General features: G+C 41.8%; 1 protein-coding gene across 5 annotated transcripts in view; it reads left to right on the forward strand.

Annotated features, from left to right (window-relative positions):
• The first annotated feature begins 2,248 nt into the window (after nucleotides 1-2,248).
• Nucleotides 2,249-21,630, forward strand: part of GOLM1 (golgi membrane protein 1) — a 35,601-nt gene continuing 16,219 nt past the window's right edge. For 3 of the 5 annotated variants that reach the window (XM_065663551.1, XM_065663555.1, XM_065663552.1), the window contains exons 1-5: nucleotides 2,249-2,332; nucleotides 9,535-9,714; nucleotides 10,877-11,056; nucleotides 19,040-19,094; nucleotides 20,136-20,238. In XM_065663551.1, the coding sequence (XP_065519623.1) occupies nucleotides 9,586-9,714; nucleotides 10,877-11,056; nucleotides 19,040-19,094; nucleotides 20,136-20,238 (467 nt within the window). In that variant the 5' untranslated portion in view covers nucleotides 2,249-2,332; nucleotides 9,535-9,585. The remainder of the gene's footprint in view (nucleotides 2,333-9,534; nucleotides 9,715-10,876; nucleotides 11,057-19,039; nucleotides 19,095-20,135; nucleotides 20,239-21,630) is intronic. The other 2 variants (XM_065663556.1, XM_065663553.1) reach the window with 2 other exon arrangements.

Below are 21,630 nucleotides of genomic sequence, written 5' to 3' on the forward strand. Positions count from 1 at the left end.
CTTCTTAAGGCCAGCTCTGTCCTGGGTTGAGGGTCACCCTGTCCTGTGAAACCCATGTAAGGAATCTCTTATCAAGTGTATTGATTCTAGCACTGGTCTTGCTGACCCTCAACTTTTCAGCTGTGTAACTTACAGAGATGTGATTCCTATTGGCTTCAAAGCAGTGTTAGAATGTAGCTCTGAAAGACCATTGTAGGATTGTGAATATACAGCAAACAGGAAACCATGCTGAGTGGTCTGGCTACTATATGCCATCCATAAACCAAAATGAGAGGTTTTCTTTCAAGACTTCTTTGTTTTACCACATTTACATTTAAAGACAAAACTTGCATTTTTGTTAGTTCTCTGTTAAAGTATATGGTGATAAATTTTTGAACTGAAGAGACACTTTCATTAATTTGCACATTCTACTAATTTTTGTGCAAGATAACATAGTTGTAGTTTGAAGTATTAATTAGTAGGGAAATAAATGGTGGCTGTGAAGATTAAATAGAGCAGTTGGGGGTTTTATGCAAGAACCACTGCAGCATCTGAGCTTTTCTCAGCTGATACTTTCTGAAACACTGTTATGTGATGACTGCTGATAAACATTTTGAACTGGTTCTGTCACCCTGAATGTATTTAAACATTCTTCTAATTGCTCTTGGAGAACTGCAAAGTGATGGATTTTTTTGACTCAGTTAAGTGAATTCCTTCTCATTGGATCCATACTGCAGACACTCTCCCTATTTAGAGTTAGGCTTTACAGTCAATAAGGTTTTGAGACTTGTTGGTCCTTTCTGTTTCTAAATGATATCCTTTACAATCCTCTGGACAGAACCAGAAGATTGCCTTACCTCAAGACAACCTCATGCGACAGGGAAAAACATGGGGTTATGTCTCCAGAACTTTTAGATGCCTGTAAGCAAGCAGGCAAAATTATTCAGTCAGTGGTCCCTGATTGCTGAGGTCCCTGACACTGCAGACAGTCCTCATTTTTTTCTGCTTGCAATTATTCCTAATGAGTATTTTTATTGGTGTTTGTTTTTAATGCCTTTTTGTCTTACTATGATGAATGAGCTGTTTTCTGAGTCTCAGTGTGTTTTTATGAATGTCAACAAACAGCTCAGCTCCCTAAGTGTCTGAAACCCTGTTTTCAGTCAAATTGCAATTCTAGACCTTGAATATACTGGGCTACTAAACAAGGATCCACTTTTCCTTAAAAACTTAAAAAGAAGGAAAAAAAAGCTCCCACTTGGGAAATCACACAACTGTCTAACCAGGGGTATGTGACCCAATCTGGCTTTGAACTTGCAATAAAAATGTCTGTTTCTGAGCTAGACAAAGATACTGTACATGTTACTAAAGAAACCAAACCAAACCTGTTCTTTCCCATGAAAAAGCTAAAATTCAGGTCTTACACTGATCAATTTTTGAATGGTCTTCAAGGACTGGAAGAAAGGCTTATTTCATACTCAGCACTATCTTCTGACATGGAAGATCATTTTTGTTAAGTTTGTGCTTTTTGTCGAGCTAGAAATTTCTATTTTTTGTTTGTTCTACCATGACATTATACCATGTCATTAAGAAACCGATCTAGAAGCAGTAACTTCTCCCATAGATTAATACATTCTCCTGCATCTTTCTTAGCCTGCAACTGCTATTGCTCCTTTCCTACCGCCCTTCCTTTTTGGTTTGTTTTCTTTTTTTTTTTCCGGCTTTGGCGTTTTGAACAAAGAAAATACACGCTTCATCCATTTGGCTGTCAAAAGGAAGTACTATAACAACATTCCCGAGCTGTATTTCACTCGCCCCGATTTCGGACGGCCAGCTTTCCCCACGTCACTTTCCAGACCCGCAAACGCCTGTGATGAGGACCGGGAATTCGGACCGCAGCTACAGCGCCGGCCGAGGGCTCTGACCGAGCCACCCGTACGGGAGCACCGCACACGCCGCCGCCGCCCGGCAGCTCCCCGCGCGGCTCTGCCGCTGCCCCGGCCCCGCGGCACAGCGCGGGGGCCCCTGGGCGGCAGGCGCCAGTGGGACAGGGCGCCGCTGGCAGCCGCGGGGCGGCCCCTGGGCTGGGGTGCCTCGGGCAGGGCAGGCGGCGGGCCGGGGCGGGGCTGGGCGAGCGCTGCCCGGGAGCCGCCGCTGCCCGTGCGGCTGGCAGGCTTCCTCTTCGCCCCACACTTCCTGCCAGCGCCGCCCTGCTGTGCCGAGGCGTGCCCTCCCCTGCCCTGCCCTCCCCTCACTGCCCGCGGTGCCTCCGACCGCCGCTGTCTCTCGCAGCGGGCGCCGGGGGCTGCGGGGGGCCACCGCCTTCCTGCTCGAAGCGGCGGCTCGGGAAGTTGAGGTGAGCGGCCGCGGTCCCCGCCGTTGCCTGTTGGGCTGGGGGCTGCTGCGGCCGGGCCTGCCTGGAGTCCCGTTCTCCGCACGGCGGCCTGTGGCGCGGCCGGGGCAGGCGGCCGGCGGGGACGGGCGGCGGGGCGTGAGGGACCCCGGGCCGCGGCCTGCCGGCCGTCCTTTGGCCGGCGCTGCCTGCCGGGCTGGGCTCGGCCGGCTCCTGCAGCGGCGGGTGGCGAGCGGCGGCCCCGGCGCGGGGTGTGCGAGGCGGGAGGCGAGCTGCGGCCAGGGCGGGCTCCGTCCCGCGGGAGCTCGCCGCTCGCCGTAGGTGGATGCCAGGTTCGTCTGTGCTTGGCTTGCGAGAATACCTTGCACTGACGGCACTTTATTGTAGTACTTTGTCTTTCTTTGTTCAGTCAGCCTTCCCTTTTTGGGTCTTTAGCACAGAGAGAAGCGTGTTTAGCTCTAAACAATTCTGGTAGGTAGAAATGGAGGTAGACAGACCTCCACAGTGGAGGTAGAAACAATGATGAAAAGGAAAAAAAAGCAGAAAGGGCCGTAACAAGGGACGGCGTGAGATAATCTCCTCTAGGCTCAACGGTAAAGGTGGGACCAGATGGTCTTTCCGGGTGCCTTGCAGCCAGGGCTGTGACCTGAAACTGTTCACCTCTTCTACCTCTTTCTTCTGAGCCAGCCTTGCTCAAGCGCTCCCTGCTTTTCCTCCCCAGTAGGCAGAGCTGTGGAGTTCTCACTCGCGCTGGGGTGGCTGGTGGCTGTTCACAAGTTCTTGCCCCCAGAGCCCTTCCCAGTTACGCTTGGCAAAGTGTTTCACCCACCTCCTCAGAAATTGTCGTTCAGCTGACGGTTAGACGGTAAACACCGTGTTTGTTTCAGGCACCCTCGAGGTTAACCTCACTTTGCTTGGTTGGATTTCCTTGTCACCTTCCAGATGTAACTGGTCATGTTCGTAATTAACCTGGCCCCTGTGCTGTCTCCCTTAAGATGGCGCCTCGTGCTACATCTTGACCGAGCTTTGCTCGTGAAGAACTATTCGCAATCTTCATTTTTACTTTTTACTTTTCTAGGGGGAGGTTTGTGTATTTTACAGCGAAACCCTACACGTAGTGTTACAGAGGTGGGGGGACAGGAGCATAGTGATTTTCTCACCACATATTTAGATGTCCAACATTTCCTAATGTTGGTGGGTTTTTTAAGATCAAGAGGGTGTCCTATTAATGGTGATCCTAACAAGATAGTTCATGTTCTATGGGAAAAATACTGGCAACAGAATATTTTCCTTAAAATAAATGAAAGCTTTGATGAAATGGTGAGATTGTTTTGGTATACGAGCTTCTTGTGCGATTTTGTTTTCATGCACAGTATTTTGAGGTGGTTATAGCATTGTCAACAAGTACATCTAGACAGCATGTCTGGAAACTTCAGATATTGGTATTTCAGAAGATTTTCTCAAGTTAACTTTGGTTACCTATCTTCCTTCATCAGAATCAATACCTACCTTAAATCTCTAGCATCTCTTTTGCTACACACCTCTTTGGGCTACCTCTTTAATCAGATACAGAGCAGGACATCGTGGGTGTTGGTTATAGCTTCTTGTAATGTAGTCATTTGAAAGATGAGATACTTCCTGAGCCAAAAAATAATTAGTGGACGAGTGGTAACAGTCATCCTCCCCCTGAAAAGATAATGCTTCTTCAGTATCTTCATACTCTTCTGCTCTGTTACTTCTAGTTTAAAATGCATTAGAAAAGGAAGACCTTTTCTGAACTGAGTGTCTAATGATGGTTATTCCTGAGAAGGGTGAGAGTGCAGCTGCTCAATGTGTTGTGCTGTAAGTGCTTCTCCCCTTCCTGTGAAAAGTAACTTGGTAATTTGGGCAAACAGTGACTCAATGACATCCTGTGGCATCTGTGTTAGATTTTTTTTTTCTTTCTGGGGGTGGTTGCTGCTTTGAAGTGAGCCAGTCATTCAAAGTACAGAAGTTTGAAAAGTGGCTGGAGCTGAGTGTTCCAGGAGGTTTTGTCGATTTGTTTGGTTTTGGTTTTGTGTTTTTTGGTTTGTTTGGTGGTTGGTTGGTTTTTTTTTTTATTTGTTTGGTTGTTTGAGCCTGCAGTTTGTGGATTCCTGGGCATGGTATTTAGAAAGTCTGTGGTCAGCAGGCTTGAGTTCATTATACAAACTTTAAATCTCCATTGGAAGAGCATTTGTTTGACCTTTTCTGACTTGCTAACTCTAAAAAAACCACCCCCAAACAGTGTTGCTGCAGAGGATGATGAGAAACCTGCTGTGTTTTGTGGCAGTGTATTATACCATGTTTCTGACCTCTGTAAAGCGTTCAGGGCACCCTTGAAAGCCTGAATGTTGCTGTGGAACTGTGAATGGTGATACTTTGGGTAACATGCAGCTGTGAGTGAGACCCAACAACTGGATTTCTCTTTCAGATATGATCACTACTGCATGTTGACCATATATAAAACTGACAATAAAAGGTTTTGACTTATTTTTGTCACCTCTCCGTTTCAACCCATGCCCAAAATATCACCTTGTTTTGAAGACTGGGTGCACAAGTATTTGCTCCGTGTCTGATTCACTTTCTCAAGAATTACATTTTTTAAAGCTTTGATTAATTTTTTTTTTTAAATAAAAGCCAATTTCTTGTATCTTTTAGTCTGATTTAGTCATGTCTGTGTATAACAAGCTAACTGTTCTAAGTGGAAGAGGTTTCGATTAGCTTGCTTGGTAAAGCTAGTATACTTTTATTCAAACAGTCAGACATAGGGATTTTCATAGAAACATAGAATGGTTTGGGTAGGAGGACACCTTACAGATCATCTAGTTCCAACCCTCTCTGTTATGGGACAGGTGATTTCTTCCAGAATCTTGTTGAGAAATTTGGGATGAATCTGCAAAAGGTGGGAATAGCCCTATGGTCTGTCTGCAGGGGCCCTTGGATTGGAGGAGATTTCCTCAGCATGGACAGAGTGGTTGCCTGTTGGCAGTTCTGGTTGGATGAGGTTGTGGATCCTCTCAGTGCTGTCCAGTACCCCTCGGGTCCTTGTTGTTTTTTCACTCCCTTTTGCCTCAGGTTATGGCCCTGTCTTTCCAAAGGGGTTTTACTAAGGCTCTGTCCATAATCCAAGGTGCAGACCTCCAAGGAAGAGGCGCCTTCACTTTTCAGTGGCTGCTTCATCTGTAAATAGCCTTCATGTGCTGCTCTGGCTTATGCAAGCTAGGTGGTGAAGGAGACAGTGGGTAGGCAGCTATACAGGCAGGGCTTAAGGGGCACCTTTTGCTTCCCACTCTGTCTACATGCTGCTTTGATGGAATTTTTATCTGTTCTGCTTATTCCTGCCTGGCAGGTGTTGTGCAAATACACAGAGCTGGATCTTGTGAGCAGAGGGACTTGATTTTCCTTCTGGAAGCAAATTGTTTTGCTCTGTCTTTGCCTTGAATGCCTTAGTCTTCAGACTTTGTCAGCATGGTTATTAGTTATCTGTAGTGGAAGATCACTGAATATTAGCTATCCTACTTCAGGTGAGTACAATAAAAGAAGGAATTGATCAGACAGACTGATAGTGTATTAATGTGGGAAATAAAAGTGTGCTGTATGTTAATTTGCTTGAATATTTCAGAGGCTAAAGCATCTCCCTCTTGATGAAGCATTGCTAAGCTGGCAAAACAGAAGAATGAAATCTGCTGTTCAAAAACCTGGAATTTTATGCTTTACCAAATGTAGAGCATTATGCACATGATACAGCATCTCATTTTCGCATCTGTAGTAAACATTCATGAATGATATATTCCTTCATGTTGAGTAAAATAATTGTCTTACCCATAAAATCATAAATGTGTTTTATTTTCAATTCAGATAACTGTGCCAAACCAGATGTTTCCTGGAAAACAGCATGTACAAATAATTTCCATGTAAATGTGCTTACTGAGCTGATTTGCTTATGTGTCCTCCAAAATGCATAGAATCATAGAACAGAATAATAGAATAGTTAGGGTTGGAAAGGACCTCACGATCATCTAGTTCCACCCCCCCTGCCATGGGCAGGGACACCTCACACTAAACCATGTCACCCAAGGCTCTGTACAACCTGGCCTTGAACACTGCCAGGGATGGAGCATTCACAACTTCCCTGGGCAACCCATTCCAGTGCCTCACCACCCTTACAGTAAAGAACTTCCTCCTAAATTCTAATTCCTAAGTTCTAACTTCCTAAGTTCTTAATCTAACCTGAACTTCCCCTGTTTAAGTTTAAACCCATTCCCCTTTGTCCTTTCACTGCAGTCCGTAATGAAGTGTCCCTCCCCAGCATTCTTATAGGCCCCCTTCACATACCGGAAGGCTGCTGTGAGGTCTCCATGCAGCCTTCTCCAGGCTCTTCCAGGATACATGTGTGTGTATCCATGATAGAAAGTTAAAAAGTTTTAATTTTTAAACTGATGAGAAATGGAATATCAATTTTGCAACAGAGGTAATGTTTTGGGTCTGCTCTGTTTGGATAGAAGATCTTTCTTTGGGTTTCATCTCTTTCCCCTGCATTTTGCCTGTCTTTCTGTTGAGTATAAAAATATATTCCCAATGAACATAAATTACTTAAGGCCAAACAACATTGGATTTCCTAGAGAGAGCAATGTATTGCAGTCAGACATTCCATCAGGAAACCAATGCTTTCTTGCCTGCTTGTTTTTAATAGCTGAGAACAGTGGAAGAGTTCCTGAGACTACTGGATTTGCGTATTCTGCTGAGTGTGTCAGCATTCCTTTAACATGGTTTGTGCTTGTGCTTTAACCTACATGTTGAACTGATTGTTCTTCCTTTAACAATATGGTTTGTTTTTAGCTCTGAAAATTGAGCTATATAGCTAGTCCCATGCATTTACCAGTAGTTAAATTCCAGTGCAAGTTGTTACTGCTGATAACATAGATGACTTTCTTTATTTCTGACCACTAGGAGGAAAATGCCAATTATTTTATTCAAGTTACACTTGGAATGACTTGCTATATCTTGCAGTGCTATGTTTAGCGTTTTTGCATGTTTTCAAGTGTATTAGCTAATATTCTTACAGTGAAGAACAGGATACAAATGACTTCATGTCAGGTTCCAATGCACATTATTTGAAATGTAGTATGTTATTCCAGTAAACAAAAGTAAATTAATTATCTTGTTCTTAGCTCATATGGCAGTGCTGATCTTCCCCATTTTCTACCTCTCATTTTTGCCACCCTGGAGATCTGTGGTTCTTGGTTTTCAGTGGATGTGTAAGGTGAGGCAGCTTTGTACTTCTCAGGCGCTCCTCTTAGGATGGCGCAGCAGGAGAATAGTCTGTGCAAGAAGTACGTATTTCTGCAATTCCTAGATTTGTATTGGAAATTTCTGCATGTCTCTGTGTGTCTTAGTCTACCGCATCTTGATTTTTTCTGTTTAACAACAGAAGTGCATGGTCCCTCCTCATGCCTTTGCTTTTTCTATTGACCTTACTTCAGCTGTACATGGCTCCATGGGTGTCTGCTGGAGCTCTACTGCGTGTATCAGTTTGCTCAAGTAGCTGAGGTTTCCTTAGGCAAGACTCTCAAGTGTTGGACCTGTGCAGTCATGCACACTTCTTTTGGTTTGCTTTGGGGCTTTCTGTGGATTTGATGTTTGTGTTGTTTCTTTGTTTGTTTAGGTTTCTTTGTGTATGGGTGTGTGTGCATGTACACAAAGAGGCAGCATTTTCAGAAATCTGTATGTACCCCATTCGCAAATACAAACAAATACACAGACTTTTCAGATGACCACATAGATTTGAGATTTTCACCAGTCTGACAGTACTGTGCACTCCCTGCTGAGAAAAGAACATGGGTTATATTTTAAATTGAATGCAAAGGGGATTTTGCGGCGGGTGCACGTGCAGACTTAGTTACAGGTGAGTTGTTAAAAGACTAAAGTGCTGGACATAAGTAGAATCAGCATTTCTGGTACCTGCTAAATTCTGGCATCACCTTCTTCCACTGTGATTACAGTCTATGTGCATGTGTAAACCCTTTGAGGGTTGCTATGATGTATTAATTTTTAAGTAAATGACAGCCTCTGAATTGCATCTGTAGGGAAAAAGTCAGTTATTTAAAAGAATGTACCTTGAGAGGCTGTACGAGATATTAGTAGTAAATGTACCCATTTCAGATTTAGTTAATGCCTTTTGACGTATCTGTCTATGCTTGCCATCTGATTCATCTTCTGTGCTCATCTTTGTAGGCTTTTGTCTGCAGGAGTACAAAAAGAAAAAACATTGATCTCAGTGTACAAGAGAGCAATCTATTACGAACTGTGCCCAAGGTTCCCAGTGGAGTTTGAGGATTCATTGAGCTACCTGCTATTACACTCATTAAGAGCAGATTTTATCATGTCACAGGATGAACATAGCCTATTTCAAACAGAATTGTGACTGCCCTTTGCTCACACTTTTATATTAAGATGGGCTGTTTTGCAGAAGCAACCCAAGTGTCATAGCAACCAGTAGTACCCTTGGTACTGCTCATTCGTTAAAGCAAGGTTATTTGTTTTTTGTTAGGATCAGAGGCAGCAGCTGAGGATCAAAACCAGCATCATTTAATGTAATTTACCATTGTGTTCATGGAGTGTATGCTAATTCTTTTTTTTTTTTTTTTAATTTTATTTATTTATTTATTTAGATTATCCTTACAGTAATTCAGTTCAATCTAATTTATTTATTTATAAACCTGGAAGAAAAAGTTAAAATAATATTGTCAGAGGGAGTAAGTTGAAATTGCCTGAGTTTCGGAAGCAAAGTGCAAATTGCTCCTGAAACAGTCAGACTAGGCTTATTTTCTGACTAAAAGAGATAACAAGGAATTTATCCTCTGTCTGTAGACCAGTGTTACCTGACCAAGTCTGGGTGTAATACATGATAAAAGCGTGACTGGTTTGTTCTGTTTATTGCAGATTTTCATTCTATTGCTAGGAATATTCAAGGCTTCCCCCTCAAGTCCATGTGAAGCTTTATGTACAAGGTGATGGCACGAGATGGCCTTTCTTGGTCTTTCAGATGGGAGTACCTAGACAGTGTGCCTTCCTGCCTGGGTGTAGTCCCTTCAGCAGAGAGCAGTTTTGTTACTGCAGTAAAAGTTTCATTGTGTGTATAAAGTAGCCGTAGTGGAGGATGCAGTCTAATGTGCCTGTTTTAGTTTGCAGGTTTCCACCCTGTTGCGGTTCTTTGGGTTTGTGTTTTTCCTGAAATGGTAGGACTAGGAAACAGCTGCCGAGGGATGAAGTCTCCACCCCTGCTCGTGGCTGCGCTTGTGGCGTGCATCATTGTTTTGGGCTTCAACTACTGGGTTGCAAGTTCTCGCAGCGTGGATCTGCAGGTAACTTGCCTGTTGCTCTGCACGTTGTCCTCTACTTGTGTGGTTAAAAATATAGTCCAGAAGAAGGATGCTTCTCCTGCATGTGGTGGGCAAGGAGCTTCAGTGTGTTGTAGGAATTCTCATAATACTACAGTTGCTTATCAGCAGTGAGAGATGGGGCAGTGAGAGGAATTCTGATTTTTAGGTAAGGGAAACTCCGAACTTGAAAGCCTACATGTATGGTACTTCTTACTTATGCTCACACAAAGCATTCAGCTGTCTTTCTAACTCTCCATTCCTAGAATCATACAATAGTTTGGGTTGCAAGGGACTTTCAAAGGTCATGTGGTCCAGCCCTCCTACAATGAGCAGGGACATCTTCAACTAGATCAGGTTGCCCAGAACCATATCTAGCCTGGCCTTGAATGTCTCCAGGGATGGCATGTCCACCACCTCTCTGGGCAACTTTTGCCAGTGTTTTACCACTGTTGTTGTAAAGAGTATTTTCCTCACACCCAGCCTGAATCTTTCTTCTTTTCGTTTAAACCCATCACCCCTTGTCCTGTCTTAACAGCCTCTGCTAAAAAGTCTTTTCCCATCTTATAGGCCCCTTTTAAGCGCTGAAAGGTCACAATAAGGTCTCCCTGGAGTCTTCTCCAGGCTGAACAGCCCCAACCTTCCTCTGCTTGTCACTGCTCTTTGACCAATCAAGAAGAAAGGTGATCTTCTGCTAATAAATGAGTCCTTCTCATATGTGTCTCTGTGTAACAGCTATATGTCAGTTGTTTGTGAAAGTTAGGTAGCATTGTCTTCCTCCTTTTTACTGAGTCTCCCGGGAAAACATATGGATTTGCGAGATGAGTTTTCCCTCTAAGTTAGTTTAAGACCAACACTGGAAAGTGCAGTGATGTCAGAATTGTTTGTATTAAATTCTTTTTATCTTTAACTGAAATTTTTATAGTCTCTGCAGAGTATACTGTACTGTTAATTTATTTAAACTGGGGAGAGTGTGTCTATGTGTGTGGTAGGTGCCCCTGGCTAACACAGCACTTCGATGACATTAGAATTGTTAGTTCTGTGAAATTTGATATTTTTTGTATTGGAGAAGATTCTATTGAGAATGGTAATTTTTCATTGGAGAATAGTAATTTCTATTTTCTTGGGCTAATTTGCTCTTTCTCAGGGTCGGATCATGGATCTGGAAGGCAAAGTCCGCCGTGCGGCAGCAGAGAGGGGTGCCGTGGAACTTAAGAAGAATGAATTCCAAGGGGAGCTAGAGAAGCAGCGGCAGCAGATTGACAAAATCCAGTCCTTGCACAGCTTTCAGATGGAAAATGCCAACAAGGTACACCAGGAAGAGAAGGTAGGGCCCAAATGTGTTTATACCTGGTCACAGTTTTCTGTGAGACTGTGGTTTACCAATACACTCTCTGCAACAGAGTAAGGTTGCTCAAAAGTTCCAGCTGATGGGCATACAGTGTGTGTTGGTGTGGCAAAACATTTAAATTATGTATCGTTGCCTGATATTGCACGTTGACTGCACATTATAGCTTTCATTGTATAACACATGAAATACTAGAAGTTACAAGTAGCAACACTGGAATAAAACCTCTCCCCCAGTTCACATATTGGTGAAACTCACCATCTGTTTTGGCATCTTTTTACGTTCCAATTCTGTCCTGCAAGGAGTAAAAACACACTCAGGAGTTAACCAGAACAAAGAAACAAACAAAAGGTAAGGAGAGGGCAAACAGAACTAAGTATTTGCTTAATTTTTGCTTAATTTACTCTACAGTCTCTTTTACAAGTGAAATATGGTTTAAGTTTTGTTTTTATAAGCAGATTTTCCTTTAGTCAAAAGTGTTAAGAGTCGGCTAACTGGACATGCTGGCCACAGAGTTCACAGCATAGGGTGGATGTTGAGAGCTGCTGACAGGCGCTCATGCTGGCATTTAAGGAAGCTTGGTGGATGAAATGTTTCTGCCAGACTATGGTGTGCTACCTTTCTGCTTCAAACTACTGTGGTACTAGACAAATGTAGCTGATACCACATGATCCACCTTGTTGTGGTGGTGGTTTTGAGTCTAGAGGACATGTAGGAGCTGTCGTCCATTAAACCTGGCATCTGTGCCAGGAAAAGAACTGGGAAGCATTTTACAAAACCGAAACTGCTGTTGGATGTGGGGGTGAATGTGGTAGTGTGGGAAAGAGTCAAAGTGATTCTTGGAAAAGGAGACATTGCTTCTGAAGTCTCCTGGAGTTTCCTTCTGAAAGAGTTGGTGACAGGGATGAGGGAGATTGATGAATGCATTCACACCTGGAAATGCAAAGTGAAACACATGAATTGCTTGTAGAGAAATTATGCAGCCATGTTGGTGAAACTGTTATCACAGGGCTGAATGATAAGGCAAAAGTTACAGAAAAAAGTTACAAGGCATCTTAGAAATAAGCTGGATTGGTTGTTGTACTGTGGGGAGGCCACTGGTGGAGTTTTGGGTTGCTGGGAAAGCCACGCAGGGGAGAATGAGGAGGGTGACCAAAGCTGTGCAGAGCTTCTCTGCAGAAATCCACAGTGTAGGTTCCAGGCTGGACAAGAGCCAGCTGAGGAGAGCTGTTGTGGGCATATCTAGGATCATGACTCATGTGGAAAGTGCTTATGGCTGGGAGAGGCAAAGAGTGGTTGTTCTCCATCCACTGTTGGGCTTCAAGTGCAGTCAGCAAGTTGTAGTTCAGACTGAGCAGAAGTGCTCTTCATGCAATAGATGGTGAAGCTGCAAATGTATGACATCCATAATGCCCAGTTGCAGTGGGTCTATGTGGGTTAAAAAGTGACTGGTTAACCTTGGACAAACATCTGTGCCACTGCCCAATACAAAGGTGTTCAATTCTGGCTCCAGATGTTCCTCAGCCAGAAATAGCTGCTGTTTGGCAAATAGTGTAGCTGCCTTGGTGTTTATTTGGCATCCAGGGTGCTGGGCAAGGTGGATTTTGGGGTCGATAGCTCTTATGTTCTCTTAAGTGCTTTGTCCTCCATCGCCCTAAAACGCAATTATTCATTAATGGAGTAGTCTATGCATTAGATAAAAGAAGTGCGGTGGACTTATTTCCTGTCTTCTGCTTTTTGTGACTGAAGAAGAGCATGTCTCAGGAGCCTCAAGTGACAGGACGAGTATGTGTGTGCCTGTGCACCACTTTGTGGCAAATTCAAACTTTGCTTTTGTTGCTCTTGTAACACGTGAGCAAGTACCCTGCACAGTAGTAGTTTGTTTTCCAACACTGTGATTAAAGAGGAGGGAGAGTTGTTTTACTGGGAACCTGTGTTTTTGTCAAAAGATGCCATTAGCCAAGTTGACATGGATTCCCCCGCTCTCATTTAGGAATGCTGGTGATATGGTGACAGGGAAGAGAGGGAAAACTTAGCTCTTTGTGCTAAGGATCCTGGTCTGAAGAATCTGTCCCGGTTCAGAGGTTATTCTACAGAGGGATGTAGGATATAAGAAAAGACTATTTCTGAGTCCTTTTGTTGTGCGGGTATCTATATTGGTATGTAAGTGTGTGTTGTATATTAACGTGCATACATACTTGTATACACACATGAGCACACAAAGCTTTTTTTTTTGGCTTCCCGGATTTCAGTGGAATCCAGGATTCCTGAGAGGCAAGTAATGAATTCATAATTTCTAGTTATTGGAAACTTGGTGCTTAATCTGAACTTTGAACATGGGGATTAGTAGCAAATATTTACCTAGTCAGGGAGAATGAATGCAAATCCAAATCACAAGTCTCTCAACTTGCCTTAAAAATAATACAAACTGTTTAACGAACTAGACAGATCTTTGAGTGATAAACTTGATTTTGTTTAGTTCTAGATGTTCTTAAAGAAAAATGAAAATGCTTTCAGCTGATGCGTAAGAGTGAATGGTCTGTCTTGAAAACCCATCTGTTTCAGGATAAAAATGTAGTTCTGCTGATTATAGAAAAAATCTATACAGGAACAACCATTTTGAGTTAAATTTGCCTTCTTTTCCAGTAGAACTGTCTCTGTACTACTTAAAGGATGAGGACATAGAAGGTAGGAGGAAATCAGAGCCTGAAATACCCTGTGGGCTCACCATTCACTGATGCAATGTAATCCTGGGAAATTGCTGTTGTAATTATTATTCTCTTAGGTCTGAGTACGTATGAAACACTTCAGTCACCAGTTTGCTTATAAAAAATCTGCTTGAATTTTTAAGGACTAATACAGGTTCAGCGAATAGCTTGTGAAAATCCATACAGAGATAGACTGAAGAGATCAAGAGAGCTTACGTGAACTCTTAGTCACAACAGATAAGTAATGAGGAGTGCAAAGGGCTGTTTGTAATCTGTAAGTGATTTTCTAAAGAACAATATTCTGTATGTTTGTTATTCAGGACTCGTAGTTTCTGGGATGTGCACAGCCATGATAGTCATTTTGAAGAGTGTAATAGGAGAACAATATGTGTCATCTCTCTTGTTTTTAACAGCTAGAGTATACTTTTGTAATTTTCTTTGGTTTTATGTAATTCTTCCCCAGCCCACATCTTGTTTTGCTGAGGAGAGGGGCCGAGCTTTGTACATTACATGTGAAGCACGTCACTCTCCTGTTGCTCAGTGTCTTTTAACACTGGCCACAGCTGCTCTCAGATCCCCTCCCTTGGGGAAAATTTAAATTCCCAGCACAGCTTCTGAAACAAAATACGTATCAGTATGCAGAGAGTTGGCTCCACTCAAAAGAGATGACAGTAGTGGAGAGGGAGAGAGAAGAAAGCCTGCTGTGAAAAGAAGAAGGTGCTTATGTGTGTTTTGTTTTTATTTTATAAACTGATGTTGCATCTTCTAGTTTTCAAAAAGCTTTAAGGGAAAGCAAGTGCTGCCTTGTCCCCTGCTCTACGTGCCATAGCACGATGTTACTAAATTAGCAAGAGAGATCAGTCTGCTTACCTGTAACTGCTACAGCAGACGTTTAGAACACTACCTCTGTTTAAAATACATTTTCACATGGTAAAGAAAAAAAATGGATGGCCTGGGTCTAGCTGAACTGTAGGCATCCTAAGTGCAAATTCAGAGTATGTGTAGCTCAAGAGTGAACTACTGGCACATTTCTGCCCCTTTTATAGCAAAATGAATGGGCAAAAAGGAAAGCAGAAGATACATTATGTATACCTGTACAGATTTCTGTCAAGATTCTCACATAACAGGATTCTGTTCTGTTTACACTGCTTATTATTTGGGTTTTAATGAAATATAACAATGACATGGAAGTTCTGTAGCTGTGCAGGTCTTATTTTCTCCAATCAGCCTGCTGTTGCCCCGTACTTGTGAAAGTAATTTCTTACTCATATGTATCAAATTCCTCTTTCTTCTGCTGAGAGTGTAAGAAATTGTCAACTTTACTGTTTTGATGGTTTCTGCAGTTTTGAGAGCTGACTTGCACCATGTTGTGGTGCATGGTCCCTCATCACGGAAAAAGAGAGTCTAGATTGCTTTTAGCAGATGGTGTGATAGAGTCAAGATAGTGTCCCTAATCTTTGCCAGGATCACTCTTTAGGAAGAGAATTGGTTGGGTTTTTGGGAGGTTTGGTTGGTTTTGTTGGTTAATTTTTGCCCCCCCCCCCCCCTTGTTGAGGGTGAGGGAAAGTCTGTAATTTCTGAATGGAATTCAGTTCAGTGAGAAGTACTTTTAAATTAACAATGCCTCCTCCATTTTGGGCTTGAAATTTGTTCTGGCTGTGCTTCAATTGGTGCACCATCACTGAAGTATATGTGAGTGTGCAGTGCACAGGCCAACCTAAAAGAGAAATATTTCCTTTGAGATCTTATTTATGAACTTTTCTCCCAGCTACTAGTATGTAGTTAGCCATTAATCTCATGTCCTAGAATGAAAAAGCTTTTTTGTGGCTGTTATAAATGGTTTCTTTACTCCTGAACATTATTTCAAGTTGGTGAAGAAGAGTGCAAAGAAAACAGTTGATGATGTGTGTTACTAGGCAAATGTGTGTGTGGGGAGGTGCGCTTACAAAAATAGAGAAGTGGGGTGGAAATCTCCAGATATAATTAAGAAATGAACAACAGATAATCAAAATGTGGCTTCTGCTTCGTGGCCAGAATGGTGGTGGAGAGCAGGAGCTTACAAAGCAGAGCCGCTCCTTTTCTTTGCAGTAAGAACTTAGGTCAGTTTCAGTTAAATAGTTAATCATTAAATAGGTGCCCTTTTTCTCCCTGATTAATTATAAATGCTTGTTTATGCAGTATTCTGGATGTATAGATCTTATCTCTCAGCTTGCTTTGTTCCTGCTTGGTTTTGTTCCTACCAGCTGATTTACTGATACTGTAGCTCATCTTTTTCTCCGTGTGACAGCTATGTTTGTGAATGCGTACCCCTTTTTCTTGGGTTTTAGTTCTGCAGCCAGTGTTTACTCTCAGCAAGTTCTTTGTCATTTTATTCCTTTTTCCTGTTGCAATATCTTATGCTTTTATATACAGCACATACAGTCATTGTTAGAAAGCACAAACATGAACTCGGTGTGCTTGGGTTAGCTGATTTTTGAGGGTGGCAAATGCTGAAGGTTGCCATTATTGCAATAATGGCCCCAGGAAATGTTTTAAGGACACTACTGTGTAAGGCATTAATCAGATCAAATTCATGTATATAGTTCAGAGTATGTGTGTGTTCAAAATGTACGCTTTGAAATGATTTCTTCACAAGCACCTATGTTTTGGGTTTTGTTTAAACAATAACTTTAATTTTTGTTTCCCAAGTGGAGTATGACTTACATAGACATGGTTTGTAAAGAGCAAGAAAAATATATCTCTGGTGGTTGTCATTCAAAAAAATTTATAGCCAGCTGGAGCATGATTTTTCTATCACTGTTGGTGGCAGTGTGGCTTTATTTTTGGTTTCTGGAGATCTGCTGTCTGCAGCATTGACTCCAGATAGGAAAGTGAATTTTCCTCTGTGATGATCAGAAGGATTTCTCTGGAAGACCTGTTTGCAAATAAAATAAGCTGGCTCTGTGTTACAGAGTTGCTTTGTCACAGAAGGTAACATTTTGATACTGGGATAACAGTGCTGGATTCTCACTTCTAGGGATCATAGGTGTTGTCTTGTGGGCTGAATGAGGTTTAAAATGCCAGTTTCTTCCTAGAACTGTTTTGGCATGTGTTTGCTAGTACTTCCCAGCAGGTTGCTTTTTGGTGTGCATAAAACCCAAAGGAAAATGTCTGCCAAATTCACAGCCATGAGGTAGATTAGTTGACTCTCGGATGGCAGGAGGAGGCATGGAAAGCCTGACATTATGAATACAGTTGGGTTGGAAACTGATATTTGGAGCACTGCCCTGTAAATTATTAAGCAGTATTTCAGGTTTAACAGCTAACAAGATTTCTAAACATGACTTTTTTCCTGGACTTGTACCCACAGACCCAGGGAGGTGGGTGTGGCATTGCCATGGGAAAGTGTTGCATGTAACTCATAAAGGCCAAAGCATGCTTTTTCCTTTTTCTTCCCATTGTGATATAAGGAACCTTTTTCATATGCCACATAATTTTATTCAGTTCAGCTAATTATAGTTATTGTTGCCCTAATGTACAAAACGTTCAATACTTGTCTGTTTTACTACCGAATAAGTGGTCCTGGTATTTTGGAGTTTTGTATTAAGAGGGGAACAACCAACCAACCAACCAACCAAAACCAAAGCAGAACAAGCTGTAGGAACATAAAATTGCCACATCACACTGATTTTTCTGGTCCGTTGACAGTTTGTGTTAATGGCTAATGCTGGAAACCCTGAAGGTGTGATAATCATGGAACAACTTGATTATGTTGCTCATGCATTAGCAAAACTTGTTATTTCCACTGAAACATTAATTTAATTTCCCCAATAAACCAGTGAAAACAAATAAGAATACTCTTTGTACCTGTCCTAGGAGAAAGGATGGGAAGAGCTATTAAACAATCCTAAGTATATGTTGTTACTCACATTGTTATTATTGTTTTTTCCTTTTCAACAAAGTAGCAAGGCCTTTGCTCTTGAGTTTTCACAGTGGTATTCATGGACCGACTGCGTCTATAGAATGGCATGGGAATATTTTTTTCCTAGGGTTGAAAAAGGTTGCCTGTTCATCGGTATGTGAATGACTGCCCCCAAACCGTGACTCTTTAAAGGGTCAATAAAAGACAAATCTAGCCCTCTCCTGTGTGCCACCTCACTCTGATTGATTGAATGCTTAGCTTTTTCTAATCAACTGGCACTTACTACTGTAGTCTTAGTGAAAAAAGGCACTGACAGCATTTCAGGGTGTGTCAGAGTGACTTGGGCAGGCAGAATGGATGCAGTTACTTCTTTGCATTAAAGTGGTGTGTACATGTGTACACACATCGGTACTTGAGCGGAAGCTGGGGACTTGGTATACCCTGATCTGGGACCCCTGCAGATCACTGAGTTTTCCTGGGAGGGGGATAATGAGGAAACTGGCAGTGAAGTGCAAGAAAGTGCTCCGAAGATTGAAATGGATAGTTTCTGAAGGGTCAGTGGATCTCATCTCTTTGTAGTCTTAGCAGACTCTTGTGCACCAGACTTTCTGAATGTTAAATATGAATCTGAATTATCCTGACCTCTGGCTCGCAGGAATTGTTTTCATTTAGGCCTGCCTTAATTCTATCAATATTCAGGTGTTTGGGGGCATGTGTATGTCTGGGATGGTAGAGGGGGCTTGGTGGAAGACCAGTCCAAATGTTCGTGTGTTGACTGCAGCTTCAGATTGAGAGAGCAAAGTGAGGGAATGAAAGGTCACTCCAGCACTTTGTCATCAAAGAGAGAGAGGAAAAGTGGTATAATGCAAGGGCTTCATGTTGCTTTTGTAGAGTTCTTTTATGCTGAATGATTAATGCTTTCATAGCTCATTCTTACATGCCTTAATGCAGGTGTATTGATTCCCCAGTGAGAAGGTTGTTGATGGCAAGCTGTGCTATGCTGTATTCTTCCTTCAAGGATAAATACAGTAAATCTGACTGTGATTTGCAAGCACGAGATTAAACCAGAATAAAGCAGCAAGCAATTTTAGGGCAGGACTCTTTAAATTCCTCCTGTTTTTAAAGTGAAGTGATATCTCTCCCCTGGTCTTTACCGGGAAATCTGAGTAAAAATGAGTGTTCATGATCTAGTAAACCTTTAGAGCAGCTAGAAGGTTTTGTGTTTGGCTGTAACCCATCACTTCACAAATAAAGGCTCTTGTTACAAGTGCTTTGATTGATGTTGTTTATAATACTAATGGTAATACAGGTCCTTTGCAATTAAAACAGTGGTTTCTGTTTCATTCCTTCCAGGCAGTGCTGATGAGTAACATCACAGTAAATGACCGATTGATCCAAAGCCTACGAGGTATGTACATAATGCCCCTTTATATCGTTTTCATATACTTTTTTTAGCCTTCTGTTTTTAAGACTTGCATTTTATGTTTTTTTTTTCTTCTGAGAATCCTGCTTTTCTTCAAGTCATGGGGGTGGAGCTGGAGCTCTGGTGACTTAGATTCTGTATCTGCATAGTTCCAGTTCAGTGAAGTGTCATACTAATCTACCTCAGTAGTAGAAGGATTTGTCCATGTAGTGCTTGTTGTAGGACACCTGACCTGTATGATATAGAATAACAGGGAATAAAACTAGCCTCTGTGTACATTGTTGATATGTTTATCCTTCATGCTACTTTTTGCAGCGTATTCTTACGTTCCTCCCTGAGGTGTTTGGGTCATGCATTTTAGCATGGGGGGAATTCACAAACTCCTATATTAAATAAGAAAAACTAGGTCTGTATTTCTGTTCAGTTGGTGCTTCAAAATTATTGTTAGCAATTCCTCAGGAAATCCAGGGAATGATCCTAAGTTCTAGGAGCAGGTAAATGTGACATGGTGCCTTCTTCTGGTGTTCTCACACAGAGCTTTCTATCAGAAAGAAAACTGTAAATCATAGATGACACTGTTTTTGAGAAACATAACTGTAAATTGTGTATTATTCAGGGAAGCGCTGGAAGCTTGTCTTTATTGTAAGCTAATAAACATGAATGCCATTTCATACTATGTTCTGATTAGTATTTCATAGACCTAAAGATTTCCTGGGCTGATATCTATCAAAGGAACTGTTTGTAAACAAATTGCAGTATTCCTTATGAAGAAATGCATGTCAGAAATCTTCGTTGCACCATTTTTGTTACTGTATTAGGCTGAAAGGCTCTTCTTACTCAATTTTGTGCATCTGTGATTAATAAGTTTAATAAGTGTCTGTGCATTTGTACACAAAATGTAGTGAACATTATGGATGGAGTTACTGTGCTTACTATTGGTCTGTTGTCTGATACTTCTGTTGTAATATATGTAGGTATATATCTGTATATGTATTTTAATGTATATTTTAATCCTGTTTTGGTCAGAACACTTGAAAGAGTTACAGACAGAATATGGAAAGCTACAGCTGAATGTTTATTGGTTTCAGAAGAACCAGACTAATCTTCAGAGGAAGTTCTCATATGACCTGTAAGTACTTTCTGTATAAAAGTGGCTTCTGGAGTTGTAGGTGACTTGTGATAGCACTGTTAGTAAATGTACATTTTTAATGATCAAGTAACATGACACATGTAAAATCGCTCACAGTTGATCTTGGAGAAAAGCATTGACCTTGCAATGCTTGGCTTCTTGATATCCAGACGCTTCTCCCACATTTCTTGATGTTCCTTCCATTGCAGGAGAAAGGTAGCGATATTCTCATTTAAGAGTGGGGTGAGGAAATTGGAACACAAAAATGCTGAACTCTGAAGAAGTTTAAGAACTAAGGTATGGGGATACCTGATGAGAAGCTGTACCTCATGATACCAGAAGTTTGGGAGAATTTCTGGTTCAGTTATGGTCAGGGCCATGTGTTCTGCATTTCAGTTCATACCTGGTAATCTTTTTTGTTAGAGATTTCCCATTGAATTATAAGGCATGGATAACTGAACAGAAATTCTTAATCAGTTTTCTTATCAGTTCTTACCAGAAATACACATTTCTAGGAATTTCTCCTGTGTTCTTTCTGTCAGTAATGTTCTCGTTCCCTCCACCTGTCTTCACATCCTATTATATCTTCCCTCTGGTGCACAAATGCAGAGAAAGACCCAGAATTTGTTGTTTGCATGTTCTCATAATTATTTTCCATCAAGAATATAATTTCTGTAGTGACATGTATTTTTCCAGCAGCCATTGTTTAGCCAAATTTAATAGGAATTACAACTAAAAGCTTAACATGGCAATCAAAGAATTTGAAGTCTGCAGGCCAAACTTGAAATACCTTTTTTCTTTCCTTCCTTCTCCCTTCCTTCTCTCCTCTGCTCCGTATAAGAATTAAGGATTAGTATTAGTGGTTTTGGGATACTTAGGAGTTACCAATTATTAGATGGTTGTGTACTTCCCCACCACCTCAGGCATTGTTACTCATTTAATAAAGGTGACCCAGATGTATTGTCGTAGTGGATTTTTGTTTGTTGTGTACCGCAGTTAAGCACTATCTCTTTGCTGTTTAGTTAAATGACAGGGCTGGGACTCCTGGAGCTCTGTTCATAGTTCTTTGCTAGTTAGAGTCTCTTTTTGCCAGCATCTTCCTTGTAAGGCTGAGATCAGCACGAATAAATGGATCTGTAGCCACACATGCATGCTGTACAGTTGCTCTCTCCGTGAGAGGTACATCCTTGAAGCACTGGATTGATATTCGCAGGGAAGTGATACAAGGCAAATGTAGTCAGTCTAGTTTCTGAAAACTTATGTCCATGTCTGGTGAAATGTTTTCAAGTATAGCTCTGTGAGGGAATCATTGGCAGAGCTTCCCTGCTTTTGGGAGTGTACTGTACAGAATCCCTCTTCACTTAGCAGAAGAAGGTTGGATTCTGAGCATAC

This window comes from Lathamus discolor, chromosome Z, assembly GCF_037157495.1.
Source record: "Lathamus discolor isolate bLatDis1 chromosome Z, bLatDis1.hap1, whole genome shotgun sequence".
In the NCBI taxonomy this organism is placed as follows: Eukaryota; Metazoa; Chordata; class Aves; order Psittaciformes; family Psittacidae; genus Lathamus; species Lathamus discolor.